The sequence below is a fragment of the Colletotrichum orchidophilum genome (assembly GCF_001831195.1).
Source record: "Colletotrichum orchidophilum strain IMI 309357 chromosome Unknown Scaffold_142.1, whole genome shotgun sequence".
NCBI lineage: Eukaryota > Fungi > Ascomycota > Sordariomycetes > Glomerellales > Glomerellaceae > Colletotrichum > Colletotrichum orchidophilum.
In genome coordinates, this window is record NW_019173098.1 from 1 (window position 1) to 25,565 (window position 25,565).

Consider the following 25,565-nt stretch of genomic DNA (forward strand, 5'->3'; position numbering starts at 1 on the left):
CCCCCCGACGGCCTTTCCAAGGCAAATAAGTGCTCCTCTTGTCTCGTACTCTGTCTCTATAAGTGAGTGAGTGAGAGGGAGAGAGGGAGGAGAAGGATGGAAATAAGCAGCATAACTTAGGCGCAATGTTTACTTCCGGGTGTACTTCGAGGTGGATATTATTGCTTTATAACTCCAAGGTCTAAGTCGCACACTCATGAAAAGCTTGTTTCTAACTTACTCTTACGTGGGCCGCAATCGTGGAGTTGCAGAAGGAGGGGTGGCCGACGGTCTTAGGTCTCTAATTCATCAAAATCGCCTGCCTGACATGGTTCAGATATTCGTTCTCAATGTGCCATCAATCTCGGTATTCTATGTGTGAGACCGCCTCTGGTCGTACATTCAAGTCATTGAGGTTTCTGTGATAGCCGATAAAAGTATTGATTTGGCAATGATAGCTTGCAAACGCCGCAGGTGCCAACTCTCTAGATAAGTCCTATGAACGGTTCGACTTCGGAAAAGTTGATTGAGAAGTAAGTGGACTTAATTCCATTAAAAGAGTGGCCGAGGGTGACAAGAACGGAAAAGGTCCCGGAGATGTACGGATGCGGACTTGAATAATGGGGCCGAAGTCCGGGTCCAAAGACAGGTCACGTTTTCTTTTTCTTTTCTTTCTTACCTTAGTTCACTTACCCCTTGGAATAATGATTCCCCGAGCTTCTGTAGGGACACCAAAGGAAGGAACGCGGGGCCCCCTGGTAGTTGCTCACTGTCCAATGCGAAAAAATCCGCCGGGGTGTGGAGGGGTACCTATTGATTGCATCACTCAGCATCGAGGTACTGATAGTGGTTCATAATCGTGCACCGTAACAAACCACACCAAGACCTCACCCACATACAACAGCCCCTGTTGAGGGTTTTCACCTCGAGATAGGCGATATTAAATGTGCAGGTCAATCGCAATTTTTTGATACTGTCTTTCGGAGTCAGACATACTGTTTTGTTTCACGGATTGCATCTGCAGCGCAAACACTCTTCGACCACCATCAAGACCTCTCACAACAACCCCGCCATCAAAATGAGTCCGTCGGCTGAGGCGCCGAAGACGGCGGTCCAGGTCCTCCCTCTCACACCCTTCACACCCGATCTCTACGAGCGCGCCTGGTGCTCTGTACCTCACCCCACGCTGCCGCTCATTGCGACCGCATATGCCAAATCAGTCAAGATATTCTCGCTCTCGTCGCTTTCCTCCCACAGCACCCTGACAGGAGGCCACACCCGCTCCATCCGCTCGGTAGCTTGGAAACCCAACCTCCCTCCTCACCAGCTGTGCCTCGTCACCGGCAGCTTCGATTCCACGGCCGGACTTTGGCGCTGGGACGGCGAACTGCCATTTTCCGGTGACGGCGATGCTGCGGCCGCAGAACCCCTCGAGATCGACCTGAGCAAGGCGGCGCGTCGCTCTCTCGACAATGCGGACAGCGATGGCGAGAAGGACTGGGAGTTCACTCTTGTCCTCGAGGGTCACGACTCAGAGATCAAGGGCGTCTCCTTTGCGCCGTCCGGCGCGTACCTCGCCACGTGCAGTAGAGACCAAACGGTATGGATATGGGAGGATGTGGGCGCCACCGAGGGGGACGACGAGTGGGAGACGGTCGCCGTGTTGAACGAGCACAACGGCGACATGAAGGGCATCGCGTGGTGTCCCGACGTGCCGGGACGCAACTCACGGAGGAGATACAGCGCCGACGTCCTTGCGAGCGGCAGCTACGATAACACCGTCCGCATATGGCGCGAGGACGGCGACGGAGAATGGGTCTGCGTGTCGGTGCTGGAGGGTCACGAAGGCACCGTATGGGGTGTGCAATGGGAGCAGAAACCGAGAGAGGACGGCGCCTTCCCAAGGTTGCTCAGTTACTCCGCCGACCAGACAATACGGATATGGACGCTGCAGGTTGAGGACGAGGAAAATGAGACGGGTGGACGTGGGGGCTTTGGCGGTGGATTGAGAGGCATTCCCAATACCATGCGGAGATCGCTGCGCGAAGAATGGGTGTGCACAGCGATCCTGCCCAAGGTGCATACGCGTGATATTTACTCGGTAACTTGGAGCGCGACAACGGGGCTAGTGGCCAGCACGGGAAGTGATAGCATCATCGCGGTGTACCGGGAGGACGAGAGCGAGGAACGCAAGACGGATGATGCCGGGGACGTCGTATCGATGGAGAGCGATGCAATTCCTGCAGGTGGAAAGCCGGATGATGTACCAGTGGGATCGAACAAGTGGCGCGTCGTGGCAGAGGTGCCCAATGCCCACGGCCCGTATGAGGTCAACCACATTACATGGTGCAAACGATACGATGCAGGCTCGGAGAGGAAGGGCGTCGAGGAGATGTTGGTCACGACCGGAGATGAGGGATTGGTCAAGCCTTGGCAGGTAATCCTGTCGTAGATGAGGTCGGGGCGGTCGAAAATGCATTCTCTGTGCATATTGAAAGCACATGGACAAATAGACCACTTTCTCACAACTTGAAAGACATGGATATTCGCAACTTGCCTCCCCCATGCTAGGACGATCGCACTCGAGCGATATTACAATAAAGGAGTTTCTTGCGAGGCTTTCCAGATCTGACTATTCTTGTTTCTTGGGTGCACGTAAGTTTTTTTTTTTGAATAAAAATATCTTTGATCATCTTTCCAACACTAGGTTGTGTTGCATCTCTTGCTCGATACTACCTTCAGGAAGGTTCCTACCTTGAGAGCCTCCAGAAGGTTGATGAGCGGGATTCCCTCGGTCAAGAGGCTTCTTAAGCCACATTAAAGCACTAGCTAGATGTGGCTGGTGCACTCGCAGAGAATGTTGTAGCCAATGATACAGCAGGCAAGTAGTCCGTACTAAGGTAAGGTATGCGGAGGTATGTAGACCTGGACTCGACCTGGACTAACTGAGCCGGGCAGGAGATGTGTTTGGCCGTCATTGCTTCAGAGGCCGCCCACTGCAGATGCGTGGACCGTGGTCGGATACTATCTAAGTACATCAGCCCGAGCAGCGACCTTCAGCAACTCTGATGGGGCTGTGTTTAGCCGTCATCACCCTCCAAGGCGGCAGTGAGGCAAGCACTTTGCAATCATCCAGCAATGTCTCGTAGGTTGTGAATGGGTCCTCTCTTCCTAGTTGCAAACCCGGGCCTGGTAGACCGCAAGAGAGGAGGAAGTCAGAGACAGTCGCAATCGCAGTCGCCTTGCAGCTCATCTTCGCAGGCCAGCTGCCCCCCCTAGTCAAGCCCGACCCCACTGGCGCCCAACCTTAACCCACCTCAGTTCACCTCAAGTCCAACTTCTGGCAGCACCCTCTTGTTGCCCAATTGACCTGGCCACCTGATTGCCTCTGGTATGAAGGTCCGTCAAAGACATAGTTCGGACTCGCGAGGTTGGAATCATCTGGTCTGCCCTGGCCTCTCCGCACCAGACACGCAAGTCTATTCTCGGCGAGGGACTGGGTGGGATTGCGCTGATGCTTTCCTTGCCCTCCCTCACTCTCGATATCTCAGCTGCCTAGTACACTACCAGCTACTTCCCTGGTGATCCCTGACCCCTCAAGTGTCTACCACAAATCAGTCACCCACCTTTGCTTGAGGCAAAGTAGTTAGGGACCTGGCCAAGCCAGCCTCGATGCAGATGTCATGCCCTTGCCCCTCTCACGACAAACTCGTGTCTTGTCTGTGCCTGTGTCAGTGTATGTGGTGGCTGACCATATTGTCCGGGCTTCTCTGAGGGAAATGGGTAAATAGTCAGTCAGAGCGCAGCAGCACTGGATGGACCCCCCTTTTGCAATAGAACTTTACCTTATTAAGGTAGACCCTGGGCTCCTAAATCCGGGTTGCCCTCTACACTGCCTGTACCCTGTAGCCACCCACTTGTAGTGCCGATACGCCCACCATTTACCCGTATCCGTAGGGTGTCCATCCAGACTTTAACTTACCTTACATTCATCAATACCGCACCCTTCCTTCCCTGCCACTTTTGGTATCCGACAACACCACACATCCATTGTTGACGATCCCCCCAAAGCAGCATCACACTCGCCGTCCGCTGGGTCTCCTTCGCGCCTCATACCGACTCGACGGACGACCTCTACATCCTCTCCGATGGCAGGGCCGACCTCACCGGGCGCCGAGGGCCCCACGTATGCCCCGCCCCATCTTCCTGCTGGTTGGATTGCCCAGTGGGATGGTGCGAGCAAGAAGTACTACTTCGTGCAGCTTTCCACAGGTGTCTCGCAATGGGAGACCCCGACAGATGCCGCGCCCACCGGCGCGACACCTGCCCAGCCTTCCGATCATCCTTATGGTGTTCCTCAACCCGAGGTCATCACTCATCCTGACGGCAGCCAGACCGTGCGGCACGCCGATGGCACCCTTGAACCCGTCAACCCCTCTATGCCTCCCGACACCACGAGCACGAGGGGCATCGATGGCCAGACAGGAGATCGCGGGCTTGGTGTATGTTCCCTGCGACCCTCTCTCGCCCTTTCCATGCCGTGCATTTTTTGCCGGCCGCGTTGTTTCTGACTTGTGTCCGAGTACGATTACTGACTTGGTCCCTCCCCAGAGCATGGCCATGAATGCGCTTCTCGGCGCCGGCAAGAATTCGAACCACGGCTCCTCTTCCAGCAACCAAAGCGGCTCAAGCCCATTCGGCGGCATTGCCAGTCAATTGATGAACGGTATTGGTGGGCACGGTAACAGTCACGGCGGTAGCAGCGGGGGTGGCAAGAGTTCCCTGGGCAATATTGGTAGCTCTCTGGCATCGAGCCTGCTCTCCAGCGGGAAGCAGTCTCAGCAGGGCCAGTCGCAAAACTACCATGGCGGTCAGTCTTCGGGTCACCAACAACAAGGTGGCCTTGCTGGATCTTTAATGGGCGGCGTTGCCACCATGTTTGGCGGAAACAAGCAGAGTCATGGTGTATGTCAAAAACCACACGATGGGTTCCGGGGCGGATGACTGACTTTAAACATCTAGAGCAACAACGATTTCGGTTACTCCAACAATGCTTCTGGCGGCGGCGGCGGCGGCGGCGGCTACACAGGCCAGGCTCCTCCTACTTCTTATCAGCCACCTGGTTCATCTTCGCACAACCAGCACTCGTCTACCCCAACGGGAGGTTCATACCACTCCCCCGCGCCGAACCAGGGTCAGAACCATTCGCAGCAGTCATATGCACCACCGCCTAATCAGTATCCCCCTCCGCCAAATCAAGGTCAACCGCATCACAACAACTCCTACGGCGCTCCATCTCAACAGTCTCACACTCAGTCATACCCACCTCCACCCGCTGGTGGTGCCCCTTCATATGGTCAGCACGCTACCTACAGTGCCCAGCCAAATCACCAGCAGCAGCAGCAGCAGCATCAACCGCAGCAACAATACGGAGGATATAACCCGGCCACTTATGCTAGCGGCCCCCAAGGCCCTCAAACTGGAGGAGGATATCCCAGTCAACCTTCGTACGGCAGCCAGCCGTCCCAACAACCCAGCTATGGCAACCACTACTAGATGTTTGTCAAGATGCGTAAATTCAAAGAGTGCTTCCATAATCAAGTGAGGTATGAGGCGGCTCTCGACGTCACTTGTGCGCGTGGGTTGTTGCACCTAGACGTTTGTTTCTCCTAGTGAGATATGCTCAAGAATGACACAGGGCATGCTGATTTGGCAAGAAACCCCGGATTTTATTTTACCCTTTGCATGTCTTGCTGCTTGAGGATGGGAGAAGTGCGACGAGTCTTGGATATTGTTTGACGCAAGACACAGGAGCGTTTTGTACCCAATGGAATTCCTGTCGTTAGAGGTCCTTTCGTTTTGAGCAAGAGATGAATGCACGGAGAAGGCGATACGTTGCAGTAGTTACGTGCTCAGAGCCTCTTCTTCTTTTCCGCGGACTTGCCTTCAGTGGCGAGCACCGGTTGAATCCAAGCAAGAATGCGTTTAGATAGGAACCAAGCCGAAAACGCCACGAAGACGACATAAGCGACGGTAGGCACCAAGGATCGTGGCAAAACATTGAACAAGAACGGATCGAGGATAAGGTCAACGCTGACGGGCTCGACTTGGGCCATGAGTGTGTCGTTGTCTGTGAAATAGTCCGCCGAGGCCGAAACCCGAAGAAACAGCAGCGAATTTTCATGCTCCTGGTTTGCTCTTCGCGAGGCCTCGTGCGCGTCGACATCATCCTGGTCAGACCGACGCAAGGATGCGTAAGTTGCCAGCGACGAGATGAGCTCGGGAGTATCCCAAACGACGGGCAACTCAAAGACATCGAGTGCGAAAGCCGTGGGTTGCTGTACGTAATAAGCAATAAATACCAGATAATAACGAGGTTCAACAACTTACTGTGGCGGCCCAACATACTCGAAGCTCATAACGCTGACCTTGGGTCAAGATGTTGAGCAGTAGCCACGTCGTCGTTCCCAAAGGAGAGTCCGGCGTTGGAAATGACGCCTGCAATTCAACCCGTTTGGACCACTCATCGGGTGTGAGGACGTCTAAACGAAGATCGTCAAGTGTCGGTGGCGTGGCCGGAACGTTGACGGTCTCGGGCCCGAGAAAGATGACCTTTTCGGTATTGGCCCGAACAACATCAAGACAACAGGCCAGCAGCGCCAGGCCGGCGGCGAAGGCTAGCCGCATATTGATGGTTGGCTATTGGCAAGGCAGCAGATTTCGGTTCCTCGAGGAATTTGGAAGCCTTGAGGAGTAGTTGGCTGCCTGGACTGCCTTTGTTTTGATGGGTAGTCGCGGCGGTGGTCAACGGTAATCAACGATGTAGTTGGACGAAGCTGTTTGATAGGTAGGGATTACTTGGCGAGCAATGTGTGCGTGCGTGTGTGTGTGAGTAGTAGACAGGGGTGTTGGGGGTGAGGGGACTGGCTGGCATGTTTTGATCTGTGACTCGGAGGATTGGAACTTGGGCCTGCCTCTCGCCAACCTAGTAAGGTAGGTAACGAAAAAAAAAAATACCAGGCAAGGCCGCAAACAATCTGCTCTTTCAAGGTGCCTTCGGGTCCTTCTTGTCTTAGACCCCAGGCTTCTACATTATGAAACATTAAACGTTTTTATCCTATTCCATTTTGACTTTACGCCAGGCTGCTGCTTCATTACCGCCATCACGGTTCGCCGATGGGCCCCGTTTCCACTCGGTGATTGAAGATTCCTGGAGCCTGATCAAGAGCGGAACCCGCCTTACAAATTAACTCCCTTGGGTGCCGTGGGTGCGGAGGAAAGGGACTCTTGTGTTTTCTTTGGGCCGCGATTTCTCCGGCTAGATAATGTCCGATGGTTGAAAGATGTTCGAAGTCACCTCGGGGCTACAGAGAAGAAGACCGTACTCCGTTAGCCCCTCACCCACATCGATCATTGATCTGGCAAACTGGAGATCGAGACTGTCTCTTCAACGACGGGTCAACGTTGGGTTGCCCAAGGTAGTTTTCTTAGGTACCCATACATGACCGCAGAAAGGCCCTGCTGGGGTCTCCATTTCTATCCGTCGTGGAACATACCGAGCAAAGATTGGATCACCCGGCTCGAAGCGTAGAGGAGTGTTCCATACTTCGCACACAGGGCAATCTGTAGTGTCCTCTGTGACCGAGATGAATTGTGTTCCTTCGCTTCCCGTACTGCGAGCTGTCAATCGCGACAACCTTAGGAACCACAGAAGGGACCTTACCTAAAGCACCTTTCCTCGGTCTCGGTAGCAGGGCATGCTCGGGACCAGCGAAGTGCGGTGAACCTTACCTGCCAATGGCAGATTAGCCCGCAGAGCGAATTCTCCAATGTTTCCCAGCGTCCGAGATACGTACCCAAAGCTGCCCTGTACCTGCCGAATCCCCCATTCAGGGGCCAATAGACATCCCCGTTGCCTCCTGGCGTCTGCTCCTGCCATTGGACAGAATCGCCAACGACAACAGACGTGGGCAGACGCGCTTACCACTTCGGGCCCATTCATATCAACAAAACTTCGCTGGACTCGCCGCACGGCCCCTGGCGCACCAAATTTCCTACCCCACCCAGATTTTTGACCACCTGAGGAACCTGGTCCCACGTCCCACCTCACCTCATGTCCAGAGGTCTCCACGCCCCGGTCCTGCCAGCACCATCAGTTGGCAGTCCATAGACAGTCCACCGCGGCACCGAAAAGACACAAGCACGAGCCCAGTACCTATTATTCCTTCCCCTTGCACTTGCCAGGCCCAACCTGACCTTTTCAACCTCCTGTCCGACATCCTCTCGTGATAGCTGCAAAGACGACATTTTTTGCTTGCTTCTCACCTCCTCAAGTCCTGCTTCTTTGCTCTCCTCTTTCAGTCGCTTGTCGATACCCTCATCCAATTCGTCGCCAACATGCGTGAGGTCATCAGCATCAACGGTAAGCAAATCCGACTTTTGTTTTGATCCCCCAACCCCACGCGTCTTGCTTCACCGCATCCTCGCCCCCAGCTACAAGATGCGCCTGCGGCAATCACTTGCCACGACAGCCTTTCGGCTTTTTTTGCTTTTGAACACTTGCTAACTACTTCCTTTAGTCGGTCAGGCCGGTTGCCAGATCGCCAACTCCTGTTGGGAGGTATGTTTCTCCTTATGTTCATTCGATATTCCCAAATCGCCGAGTCGACTATTGAAACGACTTGTCCAAACGATATTCGAAGAAAACCCGGCACCGCCAATTCGGAGGAGAGAGCTAATCGTCATCGTCTTGTAGCTTTACTGCCTTGAGCACGGTATCCAGGTAAGCTTTCGACTCGCCTCGTCGTGACTGGGCCCAAGATCCTAACCCATATCTCTCTCACCAGCCCGATGGATACTTGACCGAGGAGCGTAAGGCGGCCGATCCCGATCATGGTTTCAGCACTTTCTTCTCCGAGACTGGTATGGTTGAGCCCGACAAAACCCCAACTCTCTGTGGAGTAGCGTACTGATGAAACGGAATGTACCTAGGCCAGGGCAAGTACGTCCCCCGTGCTATCTACTGCGATCTTGAGCCCAATGTCGTCGACGAGGTTCGCACCGGTCCCTACCGCGGTCTCTTCCACCCCGAGCACATGATCACTGGCAAGGAGGATGCCTCCAACAACTACGCTCGTGGCCACTACACCGTCGGCAAGGAGCTCATCGATCAGGTTCTCGACAAGGTCCGCCGCGTTGCCGACAACTGCGTTGGTCTCCAGGGCTTCCTTGTCTTCCACTCCTTCGGTGGTGGTACCGGCTCTGGTTTCGGCGCTCTGCTCATGGAGCGTCTGTCTGTCGACTACGGAAAGAAGAGCAAGCTTGAGTTCTGCGTCTACCCCGCTCCTCAGACCGCCACCTCTGTCGTTGAGCCGTACAATTCTATCCTTACCACCCACACCACCCTCGAGCACTCCGACTGCTCCTTCATGGTCGACAACGAGGCCATCTACGACATCTGCCGTCGCAACCTGGGTCTTGAGCGTCCCAACTACGAGAACCTCAACCGCCTCATTGCTCAAGGTAAGTTTTACAACAATGTAACGCAGCCTCAATCAGATATGAGATACTGACGAGTGGCCCGCAGTGGTTTCCTCCATCACCGCCTCCCTCCGCTTCGACGGCTCTCTCAACGTCGACTTGAACGAGTTCCAGACCAACCTGGTCCCCTACCCTCGTATTCACTTCCCCCTGGTTGCCTACGCGCCCATGATCTCAGCCGCGAAGGCCGCCCACGAGGCCAACTCCGTCCAAGAGATGACCATGTCTTGTTTCGAGCCCAACAACCAGATGGTCAAGTGTGACCCCCGCCACGGCAAGTACATGGCCACTTGCTTGTTGTACCGCGGTGATGTCGTTCCCAACGATGCCCACGCCGCTGTCGCTACTCTCAAGACCAAGCGTACCATCCAATTCGTCGATTGGTGCCCCACTGGCTTCAAGCTTGGTATCTGCTACCAGGCTCCCCAGATGGTGCCTAACGGTGACCTCGCCAAGGTCAGCCGTGCTGTGTAAGTTTTGCTATCATCGCCCAAGAGTAAGAGTGTATGTCGCTGACGGCTGTCCCAGGTGCATGCTTTCCAACACCACTGCCATCGCCGAGGCCTGGTCCGCCCTGTCGACCAAGTTCGATCTCATGTACTCCAAGCGTGCCTTCGTTCACTGGTACGTTGGTGAGGGTATGGAGGAGGGTGAGTTCTCCGAGGCTCGCGAAGATCTCGCTGCTCTGGAGCGTGATTACGAGGAGGTTGCCGCCGACTCCCTCGAGGGTGAGGAGGGCCTTGAGGCTGAGTACTAAGATGTGTATATCCTGGTGATTGGATGCGGATCAAGTTGCACAGCAACAGCACCCCAATTCTTTATGGGGCGCAGACTTTGGTGTCATGGATGTTTGCAATGATGCTGTCCCACGGGGCCAAACGCGTGTTTACTTCAGTTGTTAGAATGAGAAAAGAATAGCCGACTTTAATACCACGGGGATGAATCACCTCAAAGCTTCAGATTGATTGTGTGGTGCTACGTACTTTCTGTCCATCTTTGTACCTACGATACCATACCTTAACTCAGGTTTCCACTCAGCTCAAGTGATGCTGTTCTGTCAACCTTTAGTCATGGAATTCATGTTACTTTCGAGACTAAGCTCAAGGTTTTGTTTTCGGCAATATCTGAGCTGTATTTACCACATCACACAATCGTCCTCGAAATACTGTAGTCAAAGGAACCTAAGGTAAGGTAAGTATACCATATGGAAAGCAGACAGGATGCCGTGGCACCGAAAACACGGCGCGGAGGAGTCGGATGCATTTGATGGGGGTTGCAGTGGGCAGTGTGCCCAGGCTTTAATTATGGGGCACGTCGGTGCACGTTGACACGGGCAGAGCTGGAATACGTACCTCCTCTGCAGGGCAGAGGTACCTTAGGTGGCTTGGCTTGCGAATTGCCTTAGCCTGACGACTTGTCAGCGGAGAACCAACCGCCCCCAGCCGCTCACAAACGACCTCCTGCTGCTCGCTACCTAACTTGGAGGATACAACGTACATACACGAGATACGTCCTGTTGCATCTCTCTCCGAGATAACAGAACCGGGCACAGTATCTGTGCACAAGGTATTTTGACACCACCTCCATGTTTTCTCTTCAATGTGTGTGGCCTCTAACGTGTTGTTTTCTGGTTGCTAGAACCCGAGTCGATCACCCACCCAACCCCCCGGAGGCCGCATCGAAACTGACGACGACCAACCGACCTTCCCGCCAATCAGCCAGACCTGGGCCACCTCAAGCCGCGCAGCAACCGTAGCTCCTACTGCAAGGAGCTGTGATATTCGAAGATGTCTGCCGAGGGCGTCGATGCCGGTGAGTGCGCAAGTACACGCAGCGCTTGCGCGCCGACGCAAAAGAGCCGGCGTACTGACGACAATCGTGTCTCATAGCCGCGCCGAACCTCAATCTGACCCCCGAAGAGAAACGTCTCTATGGTCAGCTGTTCCGGCAAGCCGATACCGAAAGCGTAGGAGTTGTAACTGGCGAGACCGCTGTCAAGTTCTTTGAGAAGACTCGGCTCGATTCAAGAGTGCTGGGAGAGGTAAGTAGACAACCCGGTATCAATACTGAGAATCGGCCACGATAGCTGACGCCAACAACTGCAGATATGGCAGATCGCAGACAAGGAGAATCGGGGTTTTTTAACCCCAGCAGGCTTTGGATTGGTGCTGAGACTCATCGGCCACTGTCAAGCTGGACGAGAACCGACGACTGAGATAGCCCTCCAGCCAGGACCACTGCCGCGCTTCGATGGCATGCCTCCTCCAGCAGGTCTCGCGTCTCCTACACCTCCGCCCGCTGCGGCTCTGCAAGCCCAAGGCACTGGCGGTGGTTCCATCAGGATCCCTCCTCTCACACCTGAGAAGGTCAATCAATACTCTGGGTTGTTCGAGCGTCAACCGCTTCAAGCAGGCAATCTCCTGCCTGGCGACGCAGCCAAGTCCATCTTCGAGAAATCGGGCCTGCCGACCGAGGTGCTTGGCAGAATCTGGCAACTAGCCGACACTGAACAGCGTGGAGCCTTGGTTCTGACCGAGTTCGTTATTGCCATGCATCTACTTACATCAATGAAGACGGGTGCCCTGAGAGGCTTGCCCAATATCCTCCCAGCGCCGCTCTATGAGGCCGCTACGCGACGCGGACCTACCGCCCCCAGACAGTCGCCCACCGCAACTGGGCCTATCTCCGCGATTCCGCGGCAACTCAGTGGCTCAGCCCAGTATCGTGCCGGCAGCCCCCTCGGCCGTCCGCCCATCACCGCGCAGGCAACTGGTTCTCCCGCCAGCGACTGGCTGGTCACTCCCGATGACAAGCAGCGCTTCGATATCCTCTATAATGACTTGGACAAGAGCCACAAAGGCTTCATCACTGGCGAGGAGGCCGTTCCCTTCCTCAGTCAATCGAACCTCCCAGAGGACGCTTTGGCCCAGATTTGGGACCTCGCAGACATCAACTCCGAGGGCCGGTTGAACAGAGACACCTTCGCCGTTGCCATGTACTTGATCCGGCAGCAGCGAACGAGACGGGATGGCACCGTCTCCCTCCCGGCATCACTTCCACCCAACCTCATTCCGCCTAGCCTGCGAACGCAAGCCCGTCCTCAGACCTCGGGATCTCCCTTTGATGCTCCTCCCCCAACCCAGCCCCAGGCTCCCGCTCCCGCTCCCGCTCCGACCCCGACCCCGGCCGCTCCGAAGTCTGCTCTTGATGACTTGTTTGGCCTTGACACACCACCAGCTCCCGCTCCTGCACAGGTTGCCCTGTCCACTGGCGGCTCGAATGCGAACGATCCGTTCGGCTCGGGCTCGGCTATTCTGGCACCTTCTTCCCCCATCCGACCGTCGCCCACCGGAAATCAGTTCAAGCCATTTGTGCCCTCGTCTTCTTTCGGACGGGGACTTGCGGTTCACAACACAGGAGACTCCAACTCTGGCCGGGCCCCTGCTTCCCCAGCATCTGAAGATCTGTTGGGAGATGGGGACCCCGAGGTCAGCAAGAAACTGACAAACGAGACCGCTGAGCTTGCGAACCTGTCCAACCAGGTCGGCTCTCTGTCCAAGCAAATGCAGGAGGTTCAGGGACAGCGCACCACAACGCAGAACGAACTCAATCAAGCCAACTCGCAGAAGAAGAACTTTGAGCACCGCTTGGCCCAACTCCGTACCATGTATGAGAAGGAAGCTAAAGACGTTGAATCTTTGCAGGTGCAGCTCAATACCTCGAGAAACGAGACAAAGAAGCTACAAGGCGAATGCATGACATTAGACGGCACCCACAGGGACCTACAGACGCAGCACCAGCAAGTCTATGCCGCACTGCAGGCTGATCAGCAAGAGAACGCCAGTTTGAAGGAGAAGATCCGAGATCTCAATGCAGAAATCGCCCAGCTCAAGCCGCAGATCGAGAAACTCAAGTCTGAGGCGCGACAGCAAAAGGGACTCGTTGCCATCAACAAGAAGCAGTTGACAACGAACGAGGGTGAGCGTGACAAGCTTCAAACTGAGATCGCTGATCTTCATAAGAGCAACGAGGAGTTGTCTCGCCAGGTGAACACGAGCTCTCCTGTCGCGTCGTCTGCTCAAGTAGCCAGCCCAACACCTTCGACAGCCAGTGGAAACAATCCCTTCTTTAAGAGGACGGGAAGTACTGATATCATGGGAAATTTCACTTCGCCGCCACCTGCCAAGCCTTCGAGCGGCGACAAGTCTTTTGACGATGTCTTCGGGCCAGCATTCCCTCCTGTCGGTTCTACTAGCACCCCGCCGCCCGCTACCTCATTCAACCCGCAACACACAGGTGCGTCGACCGCTAGCTTGGGCTCGTTTTCGACACCTCCTGTTTCCACACCTCCCACCATCAGCAGGCAAGCTACCCTTGCAGCAGAGCCTCCTGCTCCTCCGCAGTCTAGACAGATCAGTTCGAGCTTTCTGCCGTTTGCCGACGCAAACGAGTCTCTGAGCTCTTCTCGTGCTGTCTCGCCGCCTGCTTCTCGAGCCGGGGCCGATGTTGAGACTCCTCAGGCAAGCTCACTGCCTGGAGCGTTCCCCCTCGAGCCTACGGCCACGGGTCAGAGCACGGCATCTACCTCAACTGCGAGCATCCATGAGCCCGCGGCTAAAGGTGATGCGAAGCCTTCGAGCAATGGAGCTGCTGCTGCTGCTGCTGCGGCTGCGGCGGATTCTGACCCATTTGCAGCAATGGGCCCGAACGACGCCAAGGCTGATTTCGATGATGCGTTTGCAAGCTTTACCAGCGCGCACAATAACTCTGACAAGTCTGGTGCTGACTCAAACAAACCCTTCTCAGCTTTCGATTCTGAATTCCCACCCATCTCCGAGCTTGATCGCGACGACGATGACGATGATTCGGACACTGCGAGCGAGGGTGGCGGCTTTGATGATGACTTTGCCCCGGCGTCTCCTCAAGCAAAGAAGACTGAACCTCCCACAGAGCCCAAGGATGCCACTTCTCCGACTGCAGCTGTAGCTGCGGCTGCTCCTCCTGTCACTGAGGATCCGGTCCCTTCTACGCCTGTCCCTGAAGCGACTGCTGCAGCGGCTTCTATCCCTGAGGCATCGGAGGCTGCCATTGTCCCTGCAGCTGCGGCTGCACAACGTCCGGAGCCCAAGGCTCAGTCTTCCTTTGACGATCTTGACGATGAGTTCGAGGGTCTGGAAGATGCCAAAGAGGGTTCTGCCGATGATGACTTCCAGACGATATCTAGATCTGGGCTGGATGACTTCAACCCCGTCTTCGACAGCAGCCCGCCGCCTAGCCAAGCCAAGACAGAGTCCACTGCGTTTGGACACGAGAGCAGCTACGACTTTGGATCGGTGTCACCAAACACCGCCGCTGGTGGCAACGCTGGTGCGGCATCAAAAAGCCCAGCAGCAGCTCCGGATGCTCAGGACTGGGATGCCATCTTTGCCAGTCTCGATTCACCCAGTGACGCCAATGCGAACCCCACAAAAAGTGCTCCTGCTCCCCCTGCAGAAGCGACTCGACCAACCCCCGGTAGAGCTCTCACACACACAGGCGAGCATGACGATCCAATCTTGAAGAATCTTACCAGTATGGGTTATTCAAGAGAGGATTCCATTCTCGCCTTGGAAAAGTATGACTACAACTTGGAAAGGGTAAGTGGGTTTCTTTGAGATTTGCGTGCGTGACTCTTTGTTCACAGGACTAACCTTTTCCTGAGGCTGCCAACTATCTTGCTAGCCAGTCGTAAGGATAGCAGCCATACAATTAAGAAGAGAACAGACACGCAGTTTGATTTCCTAATGGGAGGCAAAGGAGCGTGAACCCCCATGATTGCAAGCGCCTAATTTTTACCGCTTGGCCTAGGAGATACCTGAATGTATCTGGAAGTTATTCAGCAATCCCTCAAACCCCCCGTTACGCCAGGCCGCTGGATTCTCCCTTTGGATCATGGTGGACCTCCGGCAATTAATGTGTATGTAGGATGTACATGTCGATTCAACACTAGCATAGCAATGTTGCAAAACCTTTTCTATCATTCTGGTTTTACGTTACTTACTTGGTTCCCTTGTCATCAATAGAAGCCACTAGGATTTCACAGCTGATGGGTGAAAGTGCCATGATTGATTACTTGCGTGCGAGCATGCACGACCTCTTTGATGCTGTAGATGAACTTGTGGGCTGCATTTTAGATCAATCACTTGGAAACGCGTCATTCTCAACGTATACCCATTCCAGGTCATGGCTTCTTTTGAACATGGTCAGCCTTGTTGCTGTTATTGCTGTCGTTGTTGATTGCTTGTTCCATTGAGTAGCATGGCTTACTTTGAAAGCCGTGACAAAATGACAAATACACAGATGCTTCCTCGTACATCTTGTCTTCAGCCAGTTCCGTCACCGCACAATGAGTAAAGAGTACGCCGAAACGTAATCATCCATATATTCATTCTCTTGCGAGAGCATCGTTTCCACCTTGTACCCTTCCAGATGCTTCCGTCATCCCATTGGCGTGCTCATTATCCTCGTGACTCGGGCTCGATCCCCTTCTTGGGCGACTCGAACCCATGGTTGACTACATATATATATATATGTAACAAGACACCTCACTTCCTGACTCAATGTTCTTGGTTGTCAATCACTTGACCTTGCCCATGATGGTCTCGGGGCCCCTGACAACATCAATCTGCGCCGCCCTCGCCTTGACGGCGTTTAGCATACTCCTCTCAAAGTCGTCGCGCGATCGCAGCACCGCCTCGACCCAGTTGACCTGCAGATCCCAGTAGGCCGTCTTGAAAGCCTCAAACGTGTCGGGAATGGCATCCTTGTCGACGGTGATGAGCTGCAAAAAGTACTCGGTGACGCGCCACGTCTGCTTGACCGAGTTTCCGACGTCGGGGTTCGGCAGGGCGCTGAAATATTCAAACGCCGTCGAAATGTCGTTGAAGAGCTTGTCCTGCACGGGATCGGCGCGGCGGAACTTTGCACCCTTGTTGCGCACCGACGAGAGGTAGCGCACGAGGAGCTCGTCCGAAAAGATCTCGGTAAAGATGTCGACGAGGGAGTGGTGGAGGACCTGGCGGTAGTCACCGACGTATTCCTCAAAGGTGACCACCATCTGCTTCATGGCCGTGCTCGTGTACCACTTTGTTGTGAAGAAGTCTGGCATGACGAGCTTGAAGTCGACCGAGAAGATGAGCTGCACAAACTTTGTGATGCACCACGTGCTGAAGTCGATGTAGCCATCGCGCAGCAGTTCGACTTCGGTCTCTGCCCGCTCCAGGTACGCCGGCGACACGAGCGGCTCAAACTTTTGCTTAAAGTTGGAGAGGTAGCCGAACCTGTTCTCGTCTTCGTTATCATCGACGCACGCAATCTGGTCGTTTGCCGTGGCGACGAGCCAGTCCTGGAGGGGCTGGAATCCCTCGAGCTCCGGGACCTTGCCCGTCTCGAATCTGATGGCCTCCTCTTCGAGCATCTTCTGCCACGACTGCTGTCTGCCGCGCAATCTCAAGAACATGGCGTCAATGACACCTTCAATAACGTCGACGCGCTTCGAGTTGACGGCGGCGTCAATTTGCTCGCGCATCATACGCCACATGTCGACGAGGTTCCTGGACCTAAAGTAGCCGTACTCGTCCTGGTCAAGGTTGGAGCCTTCAACGTTGCGCTCGGCAAAGTCCTTTTGCTCGGCGTTGAAGATGCGCTCGATCCATTCGTCGAGGAATTTGATGATGAGCTGCCTAAAGTCGCGGACCAACTCCGTCTCTCTCGAGTCGATGACGTGGGGCGCCAGATCCTCCTGCTTGAAGCCGAGCTTCTTCATTTTCTTGTAGTACTTTTCAGGCCAGTTGATGATCTCCAACGTGTTGGCAGAAGCTGCATCTGGGTCATCAATCATACCGACAAGGAAGTCGTGCATCATCTGGTGGTATATACCGCCATATGTCTTGAGGATCTTCCACTTCTTGGGCATCAATGGCGTCATGCCCATCTTAACGGCGTTCAGGTCGTTGAAATACCACTTGAGAATCTTGTCCAGAGCCGAGGGGTCATCGAGGAATTCTCCCCTGGCCTCGTTGAATTGGCCCTCCACGCTGATCTTTATGGCCTCTGTGAACTTGTCCTTGTAACCTCGCACCTTTTTCGCGCCGTCCGTGATGCTCTGGAACCTCGTTGCCATCTCCTTGTGGTCCTTGAGCGCCTCCTGCAGTGCCAGCACCCTCTGGTCACTCTTCTCCTCGGCCTCGATAACCACGGCGAAGCGTACGACCAGTCCGTTGTTGTCATTGACCACCAAGTTGATAAGATTCAGCGCCAAAATGCCAATATGCTCATCAAACCAGTCAATCATGGTGTCCAGCCTCTGGAAGTAATCCTCGAGCGTCGACTCCAGACTCGGGTCTTCCGCCCTCTGGATCTGTTCCATGGCATCGTCTCGGATATTTCTCAACTGCGTCAGCTCGTAGTGAATCGGAAGCAGGTTGGGCATATTCTCCTTGTCCCCCTCGTCCTCATCTAGCATGCGATCGACAATGGCCAGCCGCTCGTTGAAGGTCTCCAGGTTCTTGCGCATGGCCTCGACGGCACCGAAATTCCGGTGGGCCTGGGAGACGAGGTTTATGCTGTTGAAGTCCTTGATCATGTTCTGCGACTCGGAGCACAGGCGGTCGATCTTGATCATCTCCTCCTTGATCAGCTGCACCGTCTTCTGGCCGTCCGTCAAGCCCGTCATGCCGGACTGGGTGGTCTCGAGCTGCTCGCGCAGACCGCTGCGGAGCTGGGAATCGACTGCGGTCTTCTTGCGAGAGAACTCCTGCTTTAGGCCGGCAATCTTCTCGAGGTCGTCGGGGTGGCGGAGGAGCTCCGCGAGCTTAGGGATGGGCGCATCCATGGCGGGTTGGCTGGAGTCAGCTGGGCTGGCGAGCGTAGGGTCGAATTATGAGGAATCTCGTCGATGAATGGCTGACGAGTTATCTGTCGATCGGTTCGGGTATCAATTGCGCATTTGGTGAAGAGGGTTCGGGGGTATTTTTAGGGCGTCGTCATTAATCATGTCGTTGGTGGGTGTTGGGTTGGGAGGTCATCGCATTGCATGCCGCGACTCGGTTTCGTGTACCTTGCTTCCAGGTTGCATGGCACGCATGGGTCCGACAGCAGGGAAAGGGAGAGCTGGGGAACATTGGTGGCCAGTGCGTACCCGTTCCCGTCCCGAGTTCTTCGAGTGACTTCTGCAGACGGGCTCTACAGATTCACAGTATTCGGCACCTCAGCAATCAATGTTGCCCACAGCCATTAGTCCTACCTCTTACTCGCCTTTGTCAAAACGAGACATTTTTGAGAAGATTCTCGGTCGATAAGTATACTTGTCCGAAGCGATGAAAAAAGATGTTAGATCCACTCTCTTATTTTTGAGATTCCAGTTGCAAAGTGAGGTTCCGAATACATATTGAAAGCTAAGGAGTCGATCAGAGCGGCTTGATCTACCGCGGTTCTGTGACAGCCTGTGCACTTGAGCTGCCAACAAGCCTCTATTAGAATAGCAAATATGATGAATATGATGAACAGGGTTTTTCTTTTTTGTTTCTTTACTAACGAAAGCTCTTTTACTAGATCCTATAATCCTGTGGTATCTTGTTCACCCTTCGTTTTCCTCCTTTGTGATGCTACAAACCCAAGAGAATGAATGCCCCTCCGCTCGATGCCAAAAGATGGAAATACACGATGCTTCTAAACTACAAGCCAACTAGGAAACGCAAAACTGCGTCATCTCATTCAATCATGGTCTTTCCAATCTCACTCTGCCAGCCCTCAGCCCTCTCAAACCCATTGGAGTGAGTCTGATAGTCCATCAGGGCTTGGTACACCTCGGCCTTGGAACTCAGGACGAATGGACCGTACTGCACGACCTCCTGGTCGAGAGGCGTCCCGGCGATGAGGACGAACCTCGCATCCTTCTCCGCGCTGGCATCGACCTCGACGTTGACAATCTCGCCCTCCTCCTCAAACACGACATTGTGGAACTGGTCCACGACCCTCTTCTGCGTCCCCGCGCCGAAAATGGCTTGCCCCTCAAGTGTGTACGCGAAGGTGTTCCACCCCTTGGGCACCGGCTGCGCGATCTGGCCGCCGGGCTTGACTTGGATATCCAAGATCCATACCGGCGTGTACGCCAGGTCCCGCACCGAGTCGACCCCGTGGCTCTGGCCCGAGATGACCTTTACATGGACCTTGCCGCCGTCGACGTCGACGGTGGGGATCTCCTTGGCCCGCAGGTCGCGGTACCGCGGCTCGCAGGCCTTGAGGTGCTTGGGCAGGTCGACCCACAGCTGCAGGCCGACGTTGGCGCTGCCATCCGGGTTCTGCTTGGGCATCTCGGCGTGCATGATACCGCGGCCGGCCGTCATGAATTGCAGGTCGCCAGCCTCAATGGTGCCCTTGTTGCCGGCAAAGTCCTCGTGGTCGACGCCGCCGTGGAGGAGGTAGGTGATTGTCTCCTGTCCGCGGTGGGGGTGGTCCGGGAAGCCCGAGCCAGGGGCGATGCTGAAGTGGTCTTCGTAATCTCGTGTTAGCAAGCTAGAATTTTAGGCTCAACATGAAGAAAGAAGTGAGCGATGGTGGTAGGATCACTAACCAAGCATCAAAAATGGTGAAAAGTTCTTGAGCTGAGGTGTGCCGATGGAGCGGCGGACGCGAGCACCAGCGCCCTCGGCCTGTTCGACGGCCAGGAAGACCTTGCGGATCGCGCGAGGGACAGACATGTCGGTGGCGTACAGGTGGTCGTCTACTTGCGATTCTTGCTGCTGCGGCTGTTGCTGCGAAGACCTGGCTTCAATGTCGAACACGCTCCTGTTCTGAATATTGCTCAATGAATTGAATAGGCTCGTGGCCGTTGCGAATGCTATACCCAATATGTGTTCTCGAAAAAGTATAATCGATGCGATTCCAATGACGATGGAGAGCCAAAATGGAAGAGGCTTCATTGATGAGTGGCGACGACCAGGGACGATATTTGTACGCGGATCCCTTCTCAATGGGTTCCAGGAATGAGAGTGAGAAGAGCGGATGTAAATTTCTAGAAGGAAGAAGATGAATCTATTTGACCAAGGACCGAGACATACATTGCCTCTCTCCACATTGCAAATACCACCCAGCAACAGCATCGTGAGGACTCGTCTTATGCGCTTCTCTGGTAAGCAACGGCGCATTAGTCAAATTTACATCAGCAATGGAAAAGCAGGACTCTCGCGGCGCGAGCTCTGCCCACACACTTACTGCCGGGGTCCAAGCTACCCGCCCGGTTAGCTTAGTGGGAAATAGGCACATAGGTACGTACCTCAGCGTCGATTTAACACCTACCTTACCTAAAGTGGCAGCCCATTTTTACGTCAGCAACTCTAAGAGGCGTGGGGACTTTAAGAGGTTAGGTGATCTGGGAAGCTGCAACCAGCCAGCTAAGGTAGGTAGTGATATAAGCTCGCGCCCAATCACCGTGGCCAATGATGGCTTGTAAGAATCGCCAATCAGCAGCCAGCAACCTTCCCCAGTCGCTCCTTCTCCTTCCCAGGTCTCTCTCCACGTTGATCTGATGTTGAGCGCGACTTGTTACTCCAGACTTTCCTCACATTGTGATATAGAGTTTGGACCAACTCTAGGGTTGTCTACCGCCGACCCAGCACTGTTACTTTCGTACCCGAGCTGGGCGACCAAGACCCGGCATACCTTGGACAATGTAGATGGCTTACTTGGGTGTAGGGCGAGAATGCCTTCGTCACATTTTACATCCTTCCTGTCGTCAGTGGGGTACCAGTCAGACTCTTCGTCTCGATCTATGCTACGTCATTCGCAACGACTTAGTCAGGAAACACATAGTGTCTATTAAATTTTGATTCCTATGAAACATCCGACACCAACTCCAGCTCCAGCACACGAGTTCCGCCTTTCGAGAAAGATTTTTAAGTCCGCCGAAAGTTGAGCCGTTTTAGCCGGACCCATCAGCCTTGAGGGAGCATCGGGCGCCTTGGCGGGCACCATTTGACCTGGAGGGAAAAGCCCCCGTCCGATTGGCCCCGGGGACGAAGGGCCGAAGCGGCGCAGTAGATCTCTCCCTCCCTCCCTCCCCCTCTGTCTCTCTCTCTCTCAGGTTCCTCACTCGTACACCACTATTGAAATAGACAAAGGAAATTCAACACAGCACACAAACACAGTACATGAAAGCTCTTTATCCGAGGTATAGATTCCGTTCCTTGCTGTATGTCGTTGAAGCGTTCGCCATCATGACTGCGGTCCAAGAACCCGATAGTGATCCAAGGATGCCGCGGAGGGAGGGAAGGGTATATGAAATTGAGGGGGGTTAAATCATCAGCGAGCTGTACAGTTACGAGCCGGGGCGCTTAGTTGTTGGCCTTCTCGTTGATGACATCCTTGGCCTCCTCTTTCTTGTAGTGGATGACGTCGCCAACCCAGATGATGAGTTCGCTGGTAGTGATGAGGGCGGTGCCGACGAGGGCCTTGCCGTATGCGACAATGTTCTCGCTGCCGACTTTCTTCTTCTGCTGGCTGAACGTCTTCAGGACGTGGTCCTTGGCCTCAAATCCAGTACGAATTGGCAGGGCGATGATGCCCTTGGCGCCGGCGTAGAGCTCCTCCGTAGGCTTCTTGACGACGGGGAAGCGCTCATCAACCTTGGTCAGGGCCTGATCGCCGAGGTTGTCTGCCTTTTCGGCATAGGGGCGCAAGTATCCCCAAGGACGAGCGAAGTAAGGGAGAAGAGGCTCGGCGAAGGTCTTGTAGGCAGAGTCACCGTAGACCAGGGACTTCTTGCCGACGGGGTGGTTCCTGAAAGTGACGACACCGTCGTGTACTACAGGGTAATCCAGGATGTGCTGCAATGGATGGTCAATTAAAGCTTACGGTAAAAGGTCAAAGTGCGGTTGCATTGATAACCCACCTGGAGAGCAGCCGAGGGCACGCTCGGGAGGTCACCGTTGACTTGGGCCATTTTGGGCATTTAGTAAATTGGCGAGGGATTTGTGGGAAGTTGGTGTGGTTGATTCGTCGAAGCGTGAAGCCCGGCGAATTCTGGTAGAGCTTCGGGGGTAATTGCTGCAGAGGAAGCTCGCGCGCGGGGAGGAGTTGCGGTTTAGGAGAGCTGCAAATGAGGCTCCGGAGCAAGGGTTCGTGAGAGATAAGGAGGGTCTGCTGAAGGATTCGATATCAGAACAAGTAAGATCCAGGTGAGGGCAATATGCTGAGGAAAGGATTGGAGTCGAGATGATTTTTGGACGGAAGGGTTACGAGAACAGGAAGGCAAGAAGGTTTTGGTTGTTGGAGGGAGGAAGAATCAGAAAGGAAGACGTATTGGAGGGAGGGAAGGGTAGTAGGTAAGGCAGAGCTAAAAAGGGAGGGAGACACAGACAAGACACATAAGAGCATGGAAGGAGGAGATCAGAAAGGGGAGAGAGAGAGGGAGACTCACAGATAGCAGCAGGAGGGGTGTCGGGTAGGAGAGCGGGTTGGATGAGAGGCGGCTGGAACGGAGACGAGCGTGTATAGATGAATGGTGACGAGGTTGACGCCACAGATGGGCATGGACTGAAATGAAAGTATTTATCTACCTCATGCTCAGGACAGGAGAGAGGTGAGAGCCCACCACGTCTTGTTGTATGGGGCTGGCCTAACGATGTTGCCTGAACCCCTTAGGATGCGAGACTAGATTGATTAGCATGTGCTTCAGACATTCACAGGTCGAATGCGAGGAAAGGGACGCCCAGGAATGCCGTGGTGGCGGGTCCGGCCCAAGTATCCCTACCAACGAGGTACATGCGCCACATGCCAGTGGGATGTCGTCTTTTTTTTTTAACCCTCTCTCTCTCCTGGTCCCCTCTTGCTACCTACTGCTGATGATTTTGCATGTTCCCATGTGTTCCTCTGCACTTCTGCTTGCTCCCAAATATTTTGATTGCCGTTTGCCCTGCCCCGATGCTGGTATTGATGCTACTGTTCTTGAGTTCAAATCATCCTTCTTTCTCCCCTTTTCAGTATCGTAAAAAGTTTACTCTTGCGGCCTGTCTTCCCGAGGACTGGCGAGGTAGAGAGAGGTCCAAAGCTGTTCAAGCCACATGCAATAGCAACTTGTACAGCTGACGGCAGCTCCCAAAGGACCCACCCCTTGTCCGTCCCGCCCGTGGGCAGCAAAACCCGCAGGGCAGGTGCGTGTTGTGCAAGCCTATTGTCGCATTGTCGTGCAGCTAAAGTATCTCGTTGGACGGGGCAGCTTCGGCGGCAACCCAGCGATAGGAAGAGACGCAGCGCAAAGGGCATTGCCAAGGTAGGACGGACGAATACATTTAGTAAGCCGACCGAGAGCAGTACCAGAATTGTCTGTATATGTAGCAAGCAGCAGCCACGGTAGGCAGAGGAGCGGCAGCGATGGCTTGCATGCGTCCCTATCGTGACCCCGGCTCTTGACATGTGAAAGTGGTACACGAACTCTCGCCCCGCCATATTGTGTCAAAGTGGAATGCTGGAAGGGACGGAGACGGGAGAAAAAAAAGGCAAAAGAGGGTCTCGGCCGTGACAATTGGACAGGGCACGAGGACTGGTTTTATTTCCTCTCATGATGTGTGTTCTACAGTCAGCAGAATACGTTGACCATATGATCCATACCTGTTTATTCCTCAGGATTGACGAGAGGCACTTTGGATGAGGGTTTGGGAGCAAAGGCATGTGGGCCAGGGTGAGAGGGCAGGTGAGGAGGAAGAGGGGATAAGCTCCCACACTCCAGCAGTCACAGTCGCAGCCGCGTTCCTGAGGTGTGCTGAGGCTTGAGGTACTGGTGCCCTGTGAATTGTTGGCCAATTCGGTTGCGTCTGGATCAGACCATTGCAGGTCTTCGAACGAATCGTCCCTCCCCTCCGGGACGGAAGACATACGCGAACGCACGGCGCTTTCCTGCATGCTGTGGACGGGCCCGTCATTATGTCATCATGAGAGAGATGGTGCAAGCAAGCTACAAAGTGAGGAGCTACCTTTACCACCTTACCTATTGCCTACCTGTCTGCCTACGCACCTATGAACGAGCACGCATGCCACACCGGAGGGAGGAGAGAAAAGAAGCGCCCGGTCAACAAGTCGCTGCTCAACACGTATGCGTGCCTTATCTGACAGTTTGCCGGGGCACCCGCTGATCTGTGTCCCAGCGGACGGGTTACGTCCAAGTTCCATCCACATCACTCTCTCGGTGTCTGTGAGCTGCTTGATAATGGATGAGACGAGGCGCTCTGAATGACATCTGCCTCGAGCTGTCATAGAGTCAGTCAGTTATTTCTGCAGTATTCATGTCTCTTTTAGACCAGAACCCTTGCCAATGTGTCTCTATTCCCTCATTCCCTTCCGCCCTGGTACAGCATCTTCCGTTACTAACCTTGCTCCGTCAAACTCTTCACCAAAGAGGGCGGCGTAACAAGTCCAGGAAGGTATCTCGTCCCTACAGAGTATCACTCTGTACACCATCTCGAGTGGCAAGGAGGGGCAAAAGACACCCCCAAGTTCCTCCCGTAACACAATTGGCCATGCGCCCCCCGGCTTATCGCTTCACATCCCAAACTTTATCACGGGGAGATCCCAAGCCAACTGTTGGCGCTGGTCCTGCACAACCACGCGTCCTAGGCCCAAAGAGCGGGACACCATAATCACCACAAGCGACTTTGAGGTCGGGCTTTGCACCTCCTTCATCTCTGCTCATCAAAATGGGGGGCACCGCCAAATCACCCATCGCGTACCGACTAGCCCAAGGTACCTGACCTTGGTGGCCTTGGCTCCAAGCCTTGTGGCAGACGCTTGGAAGTAACGCTACGCGGTCCGGTTTTCAGCCCGGTTTTCCCACTCGAGCTTGTGGTTGGGGTGAGGGGGCCTCAGCGCCTCCGATCCTGCATTGCTCGTGAAGCCCGTCCTGGCGCTGTTTCCTCCTCTAGATGGCGTTGGCCGCTATCGTAATGCTGGTGACGCCGTCTCTGCCCCCCAGAAATTAGATACAACTTGACCCGTGACACGCCAGTCACCCTTTC

General features: G+C 54.4%; 9 protein-coding genes across 9 annotated transcripts; 4 read left to right on the forward strand and 5 right to left on the reverse strand.

The window, feature by feature from the left end:
• Window positions 1-1,057: 1,057 nt before the first annotated feature.
• Window positions 1,058-2,431, forward strand: CORC01_12056 (WD repeat domain-containing protein; the record flags this gene model as incomplete). The annotated part of the gene is made up of 1 exon (XM_022623678.1): window positions 1,058-2,431. One exon carries the CDS (start codon window positions 1,058-1,060, stop codon window positions 2,429-2,431), a length of 1,374 nt encoding a protein of 457 aa, XP_022469779.1.
• A 1,696-nt stretch (window positions 2,432-4,127) lies between these two features.
• CORC01_12057 (WW domain-containing protein) lies at window positions 4,128-5,535 on the forward strand (the record flags this gene model as incomplete). Its single annotated transcript, XM_022623679.1, has 3 exons — window positions 4,128-4,481; window positions 4,591-4,944; window positions 5,002-5,535. 3 exons carry the CDS (start codon window positions 4,128-4,130, stop codon window positions 5,533-5,535), a joined length of 1,242 nt encoding a protein of 413 aa, XP_022469780.1.
• A 356-nt stretch (window positions 5,536-5,891) lies between these two features.
• Window positions 5,892-6,666, reverse strand: CORC01_12058 (uncharacterized protein; the record flags this gene model as incomplete). The annotated part of the gene is made up of 2 exons (XM_022623680.1): window positions 5,892-6,317; window positions 6,370-6,666. The coding sequence occupies 2 exons, from the start codon at window positions 6,664-6,666 to the stop codon at window positions 5,892-5,894; spliced, it is 723 nt and encodes a 240-aa protein (XP_022469781.1).
• A 1,710-nt stretch (window positions 6,667-8,376) lies between these two features.
• Window positions 8,377-10,276, forward strand: CORC01_12059 (tubulin alpha-B chain; the record flags this gene model as incomplete). The annotated part of the gene is made up of 7 exons (XM_022623681.1): window positions 8,377-8,401; window positions 8,559-8,599; window positions 8,735-8,761; window positions 8,826-8,901; window positions 8,971-9,501; window positions 9,566-9,989; window positions 10,048-10,276. The coding sequence occupies 7 exons, from the start codon at window positions 8,377-8,379 to the stop codon at window positions 10,274-10,276; spliced, it is 1,353 nt and encodes a 450-aa protein (XP_022469782.1).
• Window positions 10,277-11,306: 1,030 nt separating this feature from the next.
• CORC01_12060 (UBA/TS-N domain-containing protein) lies at window positions 11,307-15,250 on the forward strand (the record flags this gene model as incomplete). The annotated part of the gene is made up of 4 exons (XM_022623682.1): window positions 11,307-11,331; window positions 11,409-11,560; window positions 11,625-15,155; window positions 15,221-15,250. 4 exons carry the CDS (start codon window positions 11,307-11,309, stop codon window positions 15,248-15,250), a joined length of 3,738 nt encoding a protein of 1,245 aa, XP_022469783.1.
• Window positions 15,251-16,135: 885 nt separating this feature from the next.
• On the reverse strand, window positions 16,136-18,391 carry CORC01_12061 (exocyst complex component Sec6; the record flags this gene model as incomplete). Its single annotated transcript, XM_022623683.1, has 1 exon — window positions 16,136-18,391. The coding sequence occupies one exon, from the start codon at window positions 18,389-18,391 to the stop codon at window positions 16,136-16,138; it is 2,256 nt and encodes a 751-aa protein (XP_022469784.1).
• Window positions 18,392-19,268: 877 nt separating this feature from the next.
• CORC01_12062 (pirin) lies at window positions 19,269-20,480 on the reverse strand (the record flags this gene model as incomplete). The annotated part of the gene is made up of 2 exons (XM_022623684.1): window positions 19,269-20,050; window positions 20,132-20,480. The coding sequence occupies 2 exons, from the start codon at window positions 20,478-20,480 to the stop codon at window positions 19,269-19,271; spliced, it is 1,131 nt and encodes a 376-aa protein (XP_022469785.1).
• A 1,410-nt stretch (window positions 20,481-21,890) lies between these two features.
• On the reverse strand, window positions 21,891-22,507 carry CORC01_12063 (uncharacterized protein; the record flags this gene model as incomplete). Its single annotated transcript, XM_022623685.1, has 2 exons — window positions 21,891-22,382; window positions 22,448-22,507. 2 exons carry the CDS (start codon window positions 22,505-22,507, stop codon window positions 21,891-21,893), a joined length of 552 nt encoding a protein of 183 aa, XP_022469786.1.
• A 1,779-nt stretch (window positions 22,508-24,286) lies between these two features.
• Window positions 24,287-25,011, reverse strand: CORC01_12064 (uncharacterized protein; the record flags this gene model as incomplete). Its single annotated transcript, XM_022623686.1, has 4 exons — window positions 24,287-24,339; window positions 24,432-24,457; window positions 24,569-24,790; window positions 24,923-25,011. The coding sequence occupies 4 exons, from the start codon at window positions 25,009-25,011 to the stop codon at window positions 24,287-24,289; spliced, it is 390 nt and encodes a 129-aa protein (XP_022469787.1).
• Between the last annotated feature and the right edge of the window lie 554 nt (window positions 25,012-25,565).